Genomic DNA, 11,509 nt, shown 5'->3' with positions numbered 1-11,509 from the left:
TAAAGTGATTCGTTTTCACTAAAACTAAAGTATAACATTTTGTTTCTTTAAAAACATTTTACTTTATGAAAGTGGATAATGTAATTTTCAGAATTAAAGAAAATAATACAATTTAAACATCTCTAAAGGGGAAATGATATAATTTATCATTTTTTTTTCTAATTTTATCCTCATTAATTAATAGTCTTCCAAAGTTTTTGGTAAGCCTCTGGAATTAAATTCAATTCACCTAAATATTTTGTGCCAAAAAAAATCCCAGACTTTGTGAGGCTTTCTTTTCCACACTGCCAGAGCATATATAATTTAGTAAAATTATGCTGATCATATTTGAAGCCCGTGTATAGATTTTTTTTTTTCGTTTAGTTTGATGATATGATCTCTCTTTTGAATTTGCTATTTCAATTTTTCTGCTAAAAAACAAGTGCCCTGTTATAAACAGTCTCACATAAGAGATATTCAGAATCAGCAGGTGCAATGTGCGGTTGAAATTTCCTAGTCTGTGTGCTGTCATAACTGATCAAATAGAATGCAGAAAACTAGATTTCTGTATAACAGGAAAACATTAAGTAGCCTGTAAATTAATCTCTCACAACTAGTCCAATCTCAGTAGCATAATAACATTTCTTCCACTTTTGAAAATAACTTCTATTCTCATCCAAGGAAAGTACAAAATTTTACTCATGGTGCCAATCACACCCTATGTAACAAATTTACAAGTGCTGATTCTCCAATGTAACATTATTCCAAAATGAACAAGGTAAAGACCAAAAGTTTTGAAGAAAAAAACAGAAAGACAACCACGCAGTTTATGACTTTTGTTGAAATATAGCACAATTTAATACAGAAAAGCTAAGTTTTCATCTCTTCACTTCATATGCTGCTTCCAAACTCTAAAGAAAACTCCCCAAAATTATTTAGCACATAACAGCTTGCAAAACGAGCTCTCTTTTGGCATGCTATTACTCCTGGATCCTCAAATTTCCTTACATAATCTTAAACAAGAGACAAGCATATTTCAAATGATTCCTCTTGGCCCCAATTGTCTTTTTTTTTTTTTAAATGAATTATCATCTTCTCTTTTTGGTCAGTTATTTTGTAGAAGAATGGCTATCTAACCCTCTGCCCCTATTTCTCTTTTGACTCTAATAATATTTCTTAAAAAATAAAATCAGGTCAACCCTAATCCCACAAATATTGCCCTGGATATGCAAGAACATTCCCTACCCAGACTACTTTGTAAAATATAATTTAGTGTGATCAAGTTAGAAGGGATATGAAAGGGCAGGTATGAAGTGTGATCATCATCCCAAGCAATCATTCACAAAAAAATATATTACCCCGACACGGTAGGACGTTTTGTTCCTTTTTCCTATCTCTCAGTCCAACGTAAAGAAGAAAAAACAGCATTTTTTTTTTGTCTGTTCTGCGTCTTGTGGCTTTTTTTTTTTTTTAATTTTTAAAATTCTTCCTTCCATTGGGGTTTTTGAATTTTTGTATGTTGTCGAAAATTTGGGTTTTTTTTTTAATGATTCTGGGACTGATTATTTGTGTTCTGGGAATTTCCCTTTGACGGGGGTTTTATTGAAATGGAGTTGTGAAGGGTGCTTGTTATAGATGAAAATATTTCTGTGGAGGTATATGTTACAACTTATAAATAGCATAATTACATTCCTAGTTTGCTATAACAGATGCATCTACTTTTGGAAAATTTTCTTTTGGTGGAAACAAATACACTGAAAACTCGTTTGTGCGCAAATCAATCAGTGAGTTTTAATTGTATAACACAATTTTTTTTCAAGTTTTTCCATTTTAAATTTAGTTTAATTTTCACGTACTAATAATTTCACACTATAAAGTACTAACTAATCATGAAACGTACAAAAGCTAGTTTTATAATATTTTTACTTACGAAATAATTTTAGCATATTTACTACTTCAAATTCAAAATTTATATGAATTAATAATTTAATTTGAAATAAAAATAAATTTAAATAAAATTATCAAGATTCAAGATGATTGTGTACTTATTAAAACTAAGTTAAGAACTCAAGTTGGGTTTTAAAATTACAGTAAAAAATTAGTAAGTTTTAAAAAAGTTAAGAATTTGATTTAAATTTTTTTTCATTGGAGATTTGATCGTACATGAAACTACAATTTCGTATAAAGAACGTGGAGGACTTTACGCAACTATTAGTAAATATGAAGTTCCAAAATTTTGCTGATGGCCAAACGAGGTATTGGAGCTGGGGTATAAATCTTCGGGGCCTTGATATGTAAATATTTATGCCATTTATATTTATGTATATTATGAGGTTTTCTCTGGTATTCATATTTATGTATCTTGATCTTTAGTGTGAGAATCATTCCCTAGGCCTAATAATATAAACTTTAGCTCTTTCTACAATTCAATTATCATTGCTCTAAATCCTTTTGGGTTTCCCCTGCTTAATTTTAATGTTACGATATATGTTGGTTCCCTAAAAAGAGTATTTATATGTTGGTTTGGTCCAGTAAAAAAGTATTTGCATGTTGGGATCAATTTTGTTTTAAAAGAATTGGACAATCTTATACAATGTTTTGATGCCATGCCACGATTCTTTAAACTAAATTTAAGGCATGTCATGATACTTTATAACTTATAATGGGAGGCAAAGGCTCCTAGAATAGATCCTAATTAAATAAATATTGAACATTAATTATTTTTTTTATTAAAAACCACAAAATATTCTAGTTGCATGAAAAGGTACTAAAACTTTTACTGTTCAATCTTAAAAGTATACATGCATTACATCATCCCAGCACCCGTCCCCCTTCTATCCCCCCTCCCTTTCAAACAAAAACAGGAGAATGAACTAATTCATTGACAAGAAATGCACCCGAGCAAGGGTATATTCCTTTCCTGCAATCCAGACGCCAGTTTGTGACCACTGTACATCTTCCCAGTCCAGGTTTTCCTCTAGCACCTGCATTAGAAAATGCAGAATTGGAATTTTTAATCAAGTTGAAACATACATTTGCATTCTGGAATTCATTAGAATAACATTATACAGCACCAAATTGAGAGATTTTGCACATGTTGAAGCAAAACAATTATGGTTTACATATAAGGCCTTGGGATGTTATGCAGAAACTGAAATACGAGCAAAAACAAGGCCTGCAGCATACTGACTGAGAAAAGATAAAGTTCAGACTAGTGACTGGAGTAGTTGATACAATGATCACAGGCTTATAGCCCATGCCCAATGGCAACAGGTATTGGTTCTGCAGGTTATTGTTTGATATCCTCCAAGACCTACCATATGATATTCCCCTCTACCTTTTAAAAACACCCTAACATCGTCTCCCATTTCATAGGTTGTAAGCCTAAGCAAATGCAAAAGTAGACTAACAGGCAAATGAAAACATTCAATAGAAATACAAGAGTTACTCATAATCGAGGAGAAAAAATTCTGTATGCATTATTCACATCCCCATGGAAAAGATATGAACAATACCTCCACATGTTCAAGAGGCAGAGGGATTCCAATCGTGCGCATCAGTTTCTGGGGTAGAGGATTCTTACATCGAGACCATCGAAATACATCAACCATGACATCAGAATCAGCTTTGTCACCATTTGCAGGATGGTGATGGTGATGGTGATTTTGAGACTTCTCTGTATCTGGGTCATGCATCTGAGTTGCTGGTATAGCCTTCACCATCTTCTCTCCAGTAAAACAGAGCTCATATCTGCAAAAAAAGATTAGACTCATATAATTACAGTTTCTTGACTTCAAGAGTCCTTGGACTCGAAGACAAACATGGAAACGGACTTTCATGACCATAGTGGATCCTTGAGTTTGATAAATTAAACAGAATCTTTTATTGAAAAAAAGCTACTATAAAATAATACTAATAACATTAACGGATCAGCATTGCTCAAATGGATATTAAGAAGCAATTAATGAAAGAAGAGGATGACACAGTCCAATGTAGTTTCACATTTATAAGAACATTGCAGTAACATGTGGCACATAATAGCTAATGCAGATAATTTTTTTCTAAAGGGACAACAAATGTGAAGCCTATAACATACAGATCATCCATTTTGGTCAAGAACTTCCATGTAGAAAATACCTGCAGGAGTGTGTCTCCAGATAAAGAACTTCTCCCTTCTTTAAACGAGCAGATGTATAGAGTGGCTTTTTTAGACCCTTGTCAGCAACAATGCTTATACTATATTTGATCCTGATAAGTATTATAATTAATTAGTAGTTAATAAATACTAAAAACAAGATAAGCTACAAATAGAACTGTTGCATTCATATCTAAATGAGGAAGAACAAGAAATGTTAGGACCTGTTTGATTTAAAAAAAGAAAAAAAAATCCTGTTCTCATTTCCCATGTTCATAAATAATTATAAAAAACTACCTTATTATCACTTTGTTTCCTATTTTCAACAGTTTGTACACAAGATGGTGAAAACAAAAATACAGTATCATTTTAGTAAATACGTGTTAAAACAAAAAAAAAACAGTAAAACTTTTATCAAACCAAACTCTTATAACCAATGTTCAAAGCCAAAACATTTTGGTGTTACAAAAATACCACAAACTTGGATTAGATATTTTCTACTCCATCTTAAAACACAATGCTATTGTATTAGACTGTACTTTGCCAATTAATACTAGCATACCAAGGTTCATTGCAGAGGTTGTACTGTATTGTAACTTCACGAACAAATCTTTGCTGCCGCAATGCATTCTGAAGAACGAAGGCCACACCAAATAAGATGAGCATAGAATGTGAAATTATTAATCCGATGGTCAATATGAAAAGGTTTGTTGATTCTCAGTTAAAGATATTGGACAAACCGAAGCTGCAGCCCTAGTAGTAATTGTCCGCTCAATAGCCACTGGTGCAAGGGTAGGCTCAACAGTTGAGGTATGTGTAAGGCAAGGTTCAAGATCAATAGTTCCACCTCCTTTCTGAAGACCAAAGAAATAAAAAGGGTAAGAATCACCATTAAATTTTAACATTATGCAGTTACCTTGTCCAATTGAGAATGAACGAACTTGTAAATAGACAGGTAAAATGCGAACACAAACACATGCAAAGTGCAGACCCATTCCAAGCACAAGCACCCCTTTAAATCCCACATATATAATGTCCTCATTAGAAGGACACATTATGTGACCAGTAAGTAAAGCATTTAATCAATGACTAATTAGCAATTTCTCTGAAAAGGAATGAGATATGTCAAAAAGAAAGAAAAAGTCATAATATTTGAAATGGAAAATAGTAAACAAAATTAATTGACAAGCATCTAAAGTAGATGATATTTCAATGAAGAGAACATGACTTCAGGGACAAAAGTTCAAAGGATGAAGGATTTTAAGTTTGCACAGCTTATATTATTACCTTTACAATGCAGCACCGCTCAACTTTATAACTACAACCAATTGCAGCACCCCAAGCACGGGAACGTACATTGTTTCTCAGAGTAGAAATATAGCCTGAAGATGTACAAAAAATATCTTTAGATTATTTGAACAGAGCTTCAATGGTAAAAGCAATATCATTATATCAGTAACTGCAAAGTTGAGAAACCAGCAAAACTACCTCATTTACCCTTGGTAAAGAAGAGTATATATAGATATATAAGTGATATACCAACAAAATTTATATATTCTTAAAAGAATAACTACAAATCCTTTCAAAACAACTCGTTCAACTGGGAGATTTTAATTATTTATCAAATACGTAAACTAGGACATTTTACCACTGATCTATTCCCAGTTATTACATCAAGACCACTTAGATGCAAATCAATGTTATTTAAGTTTAACACAGCAGCACCAAGGTACTATTATGCATATAAGGACATACAATCTTGCGGAGGTAGCACTCGAATGGTTGTGCGCAACTCTTGTACAGCCATGGGAGGTGGAGAAGCTGTTGGGCGACAATAACCTGTATGCATGAGAACTACGCAACAAAAATGCAAAATCAGTACTGATTTCAAACACATCAAGTCCAGTCCCTAGAAATAAAAAGCTAGCTGCAACCTTTTTGCAACACATACCAGCAACAAGATCTGAGTCATAAGTGTAAACATCAGTCCCCCATAGCTGGCCACCTCTAACCTGAACATAATAATATATACTCTCAAAGCTAGGTAAAGCATCAATAACTAGCATATTTAAACATTGAATTTCAAATTTAAACATATAAATGTGATTAAAAAATAAATAAATAAAAGACGTTCATCTCGTCAAATCATTTAATTAATGAAAGTAGTTCAACAAATTCCAGCCAATGGCTAAGAAGAATAAACAAAAAAACTGTCCATAAGCTCCCCCCCCCCCCCAAAAAAAAAAAATCATAAAATGGACAACAAAATTTGCTCCATTGCATGAACAACAAACATACGGTAAAAAGAGAAAAGAAAACTAGAAAAATGTTGAGGGGGGAAAAGACAGTTTTTTATAATAAAAATAAGTCCTCAAACTTCTCTTTAACAAATAACAAATATACCATAATTTACATGGTACAAGAGAATAAATAAACAGACAGAAGAAAGCAAAACATGAACAAATACTTCACCAGCAGAAAGAAAGAAGCAATAGAAACAATCATCAAAGTAAAAAAAACACACACAAGCTATAATCTCACCCCCCCCCCCCCCCCCAATGCATTCAACATAAATTTATAATAACAAAGAGTTTGATCTCACTTGACGGTTTGTAGCTGTAACATTCTCAGCTGGTATCCGAATTTCAAGAGTGGGGCCACTATTAGAGCTTTCACTATTTTTGTCCACTTGAGATTGAGATAATTCATATGCCTTCCACAACTTTATCAATTCTTGCATGCTTTCACCAACTTTATAAACAACAGAAGATACTTCTGCTTTACCTGAAATATCAGAACTTGCATATAATATAAAGGACATGATGAATAGAAAGATGTCCACCTCTTATCCTTTTCATTTCATCAACAAGTACACTATAATGGTACCATCACACAATGACACAACACAAAACATTAAAAAGGAAGGGTAAAGGAGATGAGCCAATCTGAAAGGAGAGAATGCGTCACAAAAACCAATGGGCCAAGTAGAGCAATTTCTGTCAAGATCCGAAATGAAGGCACAAATTTATGACAAGCCAAATAGTTTTGAGCCAGATAAAATAAAATATGACAGAGTACCTTGAGACCTGCAAGATAAATGAAACAGAAAGTTGTCAAAATAAAAGCATAAATAGTAAGAAGGGTTGTAAATCCAAAAAATCAAACTGGTGTTAATGAAGTACAAATCAAACAAACAGAGAAATAAAAATGACAATTTGACATGAGAGAAGAAACCAAAATTAAGTCCCTGTCGATGTGCAATAGTAACCACATTCATACATATTTTTAGTCTTCAGACAAAATTCTTCAGTTTAAAAACAACTATTACATCAACAACCTGAATTTCAATTTAGCATATAAACATATTTGATGGCTTACAGTCTGCAAGTAGATTTTTTTTTTTCAATCAAAACAAGATATTGAAGAAATTGTTCCTTCAAAGGCCAAAGCATACTTGATGGCTAACTGATACACATTCAAATGCACAAGCATATTCCTTCAAGTGGGAGAATGATAGAATCTGGTATTTCAGAAGGATATTTTGGAAATAACTCAAGGAGCAAGCTCCTTATTACAGAGCATAGCAACAGTGAAAATATGAAACACAAATAAGAAAGAAAAAAGAACACAGAAAACAAATTGCCCTCCTTGCCCATATTGGCATCAGTCCACTCCCCCTACCACTATTCAATACCCTTCTTCACCCCATCTGGACCCCTCATAATCACGTTTTCTTGCATGATGCCACGATCCCAGCCTGTCCACCAGTATTTTCCTCGTGACAGCATGCATTCCATTAGATCCCTCCACTTCTTCTCCAACAGAATTCTTATTCCCATGTCTGTCCTTATTCCTTTCTCTCTCTTGTAGACATGGATTGGAGGCCCATCTAATGTGGGCCCATCAGAGAACAAAAAAAGTCACTATATCCTTATTATATTTAGGAGCATTTTTGAATGTGCTTACTTACACCACTGCTTTGTTTGCTGACAACAACAACAAAGCCTCATCCCACTAGGCGAGGTTGGCTTTGTTTGCTGACAAATACACTTAATGTTAAGTTATTTACCCACAAATTCACTTGTAGTTCCTACAAATTTCAGGGTAGTAAAATACACGTGAGCAATAGTTAACTACTATGTGCTACCCCTAGAAAATGTTAAAAGGCAGACATTAGACCATTAGTGTCCTCCCAAATGCAATTCGAAAAAATATACAAAGGATTGAATATCTAATCATTTTAAATTTCTAATAGGACTCTGAAGCTTCATCTTTTAAAACTACAAAATCACACAGTATGAATTAAAAATATACTTCAAGTGAGAAGATACTTATTGGGTAAGTTATTTCTTATAACACAAGTAACCAAGAAAAGAGGAGGAAAAGAAAATACTCTTCATTGTCTGGAGCTTGAGTATGAGATCTAAAACGAGCCTCACGATTGGCCACCTGAGGGCTTCCCCTCGATCGATGGATCCTTTTACGATGTTGAACATTATAATTATGGACTTCCCTCTCCTTCTCTCCAGTCCCTTCCCCGTGAGCACTTCCATCTTCTGATTGCTTGTCAATTTTACAGCGCTTATCAGGTCGATCTCCTTCTAAATCAGCATCCCTTTCTTTTCTCCTCTCTCTAACTTCTCCATCTACATTTTTCCAGCCATCAACATCTTTCTGTTTCAACACATTTTCTTGCTCAGTATTTTTTGCTGATCCATCACCAAGTTCCTTCCCATCATTCAAACCATCTTTCTCCATTCCGTTCAAGGATTCCCTCTTGCTATTATCCTTTTCCTTCTCTTTTGAACTTTCTTTCTCTTTCGGAAGATCTTTCCTCTCCTTCTCCCATTTTTCTACATCTCTATCTTCCTTGGCAGATTCTTTGTTGTCACCACTATTATTGTTTACTGGTGTACTGCTTCTGCGATCACTTCTCTCCTTTTCCCTATCCCCCCAATCCCGATGCTTGACATCCTTTCTTTTTCTTTCTTTAAATCTATCTTCACTTTTAGAATCAATTTTGTTTTCTCCAACAGCCTCATGTGTTTCCAAATAGTCCCTTTCTTCTGCCATTGAACTGTCCTTTCCAACTTCAGTAGGTGTATTGCCACGTGATGTATGCCAGGAATCCAAACTCCCACCAGGGGCATCAGAAAATCTCTTACCCCTATACTCTTTTGATTCTTTCCAACTCAGGTGGCTGCTGCTGCTTACCATACCATAGCCATCCTTGTCTGTCTTAATGTCACCTTTTGAATCATTATGGCTATCCCGTTCATATCTGATATCCTTGTTGTCGTCTTCTCTGCCATCAACTCGCACATCCTTCTCACTCTTTGCAATCTGAGAATCCCTTCTGGCTTCACCATGCAATTCCTTCTTCTCTGTCTTCGTATCACGATTCTCAAACCGGGGATCTCTACTCTCCTTAAAATCCCTAGATTCTATCCTGTTCTCAGGTCCAATGGGATGATCTGCATGAGAATCATTTGAAGATGATGGCATCCGATACACTGTATGAAGAGGAGATCTTCTATCTGCATCACGAGGTTCAGTACGGACTGTCTTTGCCACCCGGGAATCCTGACTCATATCATAAGGAATATGGTGGTCATTTGAAACTGAAGGCATCAACTTGGAATATGCACCTGAATCTTGATGTGGATGCTTTGAAGACTGATGAACAGCATCCTCATGAGATCTCTTAGGAACACCACTCATAGTGAAAACCCAACACGATCATAAACCTCAAAAGAAAGTAATCTGACAGCCAAAACAATCCCTATCTCTGCTGTCCCCGCATTACTCAGAAGTCAGTAGCTGCAAGCCAACAATGGAAACAACATAACACTGCATTAATTTATCACGACAAAAGCAATTTTCATATGCATTCAGGTTCAACATATGAGAAACAATGACAGAGAAGTCAATGTGACAGTAACCGACAGAGCAACATCCTCAACGTAAAATTAACTCATACCACAACAAACATAAAACCTAATCAAAAAATTTTGTATAACCCCACAGCAATTTGTCACACCAAAAACAATTTTCATATGCATTGAAGTTCAACGTATGAGAAACACGACAAACAGAAACAATGATAGAGAAGTCAATACGACAATAAACAACAAAGCAACATCCTCAACCTTATCAATATGGAATTAATACATACCACGGCAAACATAAAACCTAATCCGAAAATTTTTATTCTCTATCTCACACAGCACTTACATGCAGTACAAATATAATTACAACCCTGGAATTAAGTATTGAATACCAATTAGCCAGAATCTAAACATAAATCTCACACACATCATCATCATCATCAACAACAACATTATCAAAGAACTCCAAACCAGATGACCTAGTTTCTAGCCAAAGTCTCTCTCTCTCTCTCTCTGTCTCACACGTCATTATCAACAACAACAACTACATTATCATAGAACTCCAAACCAAATTACCTAGATTCTAGCCAAAAGCGGAGCAAATAATGAGACAGATAGTCAATTTCAATACACGACCTCCTAAACAACTTGAAGAAAGGGGACAACATTTCTTTCCCTACCGAGGGGGAAAAAATTAAACCCAATTTAATTTGATAATTGTTGATGAAATTCAAAAGTCAACACAATTGCAGTTCGTGAAGCTAGAAAATTTCAAATCCTTACTATCCAACTCAAACTCCGGGGCAGAGAAAACACGAATTGAAAGATTCTAGAAAGAAGGGGAAAAAAAGAGAGAAAGATAAGCAAATTAACGTAATAGCAATAATAATTTACACGACATTCAAATGTAAAAGAGCTAGAAAATAGGGAAATCGACAACACACACGGAACGAAGGGAGTGGAAGAGGGAAATGCAAATGCAAATGGATTGAAAAAATGGGAGCAGCAAAAGAGTAGGCAACAGAAAACCCTAGAAGTTGTCGAGAGAGAGAGGGAGAAGAGTATGTGATTGTGAGGTAACCTTAATTGTCGCGGTGTCTCTTCCATCGGAAGTGTGTTTTGTGTTGTGTGTGGCTTTTGAAGGTTTGTGTAGTGTTTGTTGTGTGAGACTTGGCCTATGGGGCTATGCCTATATGAATGAATGAGACAAAATAATTATTATTTTAAATTAATATTTAAAATATTTTTTAAATGGTTAATACTATATAAAATTTTAATTGTTAAATGAAGATTAAATTTTGAGAAGAAAATAAAAGAAATACATGTTTAAGAAAGAAAAAAAATTGAAGATACCAAAGAAAAGAAAAAGTACTTTTGATCAGCGAAAAATGAGGCTAAATGTTTCAAAAGATAAAGTATATTAACAAAGATTAATTAAAAAATTAACGGTTTTCCAATAAGTTAATTTTTAAAATTTAAGCTTAATGGGTTGGTCCTAACTCACATG

At 34.3% G+C, this 11,509-nt stretch overlaps 1 protein-coding gene across 2 annotated transcripts; it reads right to left on the bottom strand.

Annotated features, from left to right (window-relative positions):
* Nucleotides 1-2,685: 2,685 nt before the first annotated feature.
* LOC114389401 lies at nt 2,686-11,171 on the bottom strand. Of its 2 annotated transcripts, none has more exons than XM_028350067.1 (12): nt 11,084-11,171; nt 8,508-9,934; nt 7,193-7,200; nt 6,717-6,898; nt 6,066-6,126; nt 5,870-5,968; nt 5,402-5,496; nt 4,855-4,968; nt 4,677-4,744; nt 4,117-4,227; nt 3,495-3,729; nt 2,686-2,963 (listed from the first exon to the last, which is right to left on the bottom strand). In XM_028350067.1, exons 2-12 carry the CDS (start codon nt 9,833-9,835, stop codon nt 2,853-2,855), a joined length of 2,412 nt encoding a protein of 803 aa, XP_028205868.1. In that variant the 5' UTR covers nt 9,836-9,934; nt 11,084-11,171; the 3' UTR covers nt 2,686-2,852. The 2 variants fall into 2 exon arrangements, with proteins under 2 accessions (XP_028205868.1, XP_028205869.1); XM_028350068.1 differs by lacking the exon at nt 11,084-11,171 and adding an exon at nt 10,947-11,064.
* Nucleotides 11,172-11,509: the final 338 nt, after the last annotated feature.

This window comes from Glycine soja, chromosome 16 (assembly GCF_004193775.1).
Source record: "Glycine soja cultivar W05 chromosome 16, ASM419377v2, whole genome shotgun sequence".
Classification (NCBI taxonomy): domain Eukaryota; kingdom Viridiplantae; phylum Streptophyta; class Magnoliopsida; order Fabales; family Fabaceae; genus Glycine; species Glycine soja.
Note: the sequence above shows the minus strand (reverse complement) of the source record. Positions and strands in the feature narration are given on the sequence as shown.